Raw genomic sequence first — 998 nt, forward strand, 5'->3', positions numbered from 1 at the left:
TTTTTTGAAAAAAATATTAAAGAAAACTTGGCAAATAATCATTCTACAGATGATTTAATATTAAAAAAAGAGCAGATTGAAATGGGAAAAGTTGATAATGGTGATTTTTTTCCACTAGAAAATAATTTTTTATGTTTAAAAGAATACATGGTGAATTTGAATAATGAAAAAAATCATAATGAATATATGAATTTATTGCCAAATGATTCAGGCAGGCATAATTATTTAAGTTCAAATAATTCAGAAGATTACAAATTTTATTCACTTGATTATAATATAGAGGAAAATAAAGATTTTTCAAATATGGAATCAGAATATGCAAGTAGCCACGAATTTTCTAAATTAATGATGAAAAATTCCAAATTTAAAAATATTATTGTTGATTTTCCATCAAAATTTAAATCTGTTGGTGAAAATAATTCAAAATCAACTTTATCAAAAAGATCTGAAAAATTATCGAAATCGTCTTCATTGAATAATATTGACATACCTAAAATAAATAATGAAAGAAATGATAAAGAATTGGAATTATTATTTCAAAAGATAAAAAAATTCATGAGAGAAAAATATGGTGAATATAAAAGATTATTAGAAGAAGTTAGTTTATGGGAAGAAAATGGGTATAAAAATGGAATCAAATTTTTAAAAAGAAAGAAATAATAATGATTCTTATACAGTAATTAGAGGTATAATTGATACAGATATTAGCANAGAAAATGAATCAATTTATGAAAGCTTACGTAAGAAAAAAATTACAATATAAAAAATATTACCATTTAAATGATATAATATCATCAAAAGAATTGATAATTATGTTTGGGGAGACTGATCACTTTCATATGATATACCGTGATAGAGTAATAGAGTTATCTTGGGATGATGGGATCCAGNATTTTTATATATATCATCATTAAGACTTTTTGAGTCAGGCAAGATTTTGTATGATTTNAGAGATANATAGACTTCTTGGATTATGCTTCTTTCAGATCGTTTGTTAC

At 23.1% G+C, this 998-nt stretch overlaps 1 protein-coding gene across 1 annotated transcript; it reads left to right on the forward strand.

The window, feature by feature from the left end:
* The first annotated feature begins 81 nt into the window (after positions 1-81).
* On the forward strand, positions 82-660 carry Chro.40129 (hypothetical protein). The annotated part of the gene is made up of 1 exon (XM_659806.1): positions 82-660. The coding sequence occupies one exon, from the start codon at positions 82-84 to the stop codon at positions 658-660; it is 579 nt and encodes a 192-aa protein (XP_664898.1).
* The last annotated feature ends 338 nt before the right edge of the window (positions 661-998 follow it).

The sequence above is a fragment of the Cryptosporidium hominis genome, assembly GCF_000006425.1.
Source record: "Cryptosporidium hominis TU502 chromosome 4 CHRO014065, whole genome shotgun sequence".
Lineage (NCBI taxonomy): Eukaryota > Apicomplexa > Conoidasida > Eucoccidiorida > Cryptosporidiidae > Cryptosporidium > Cryptosporidium hominis.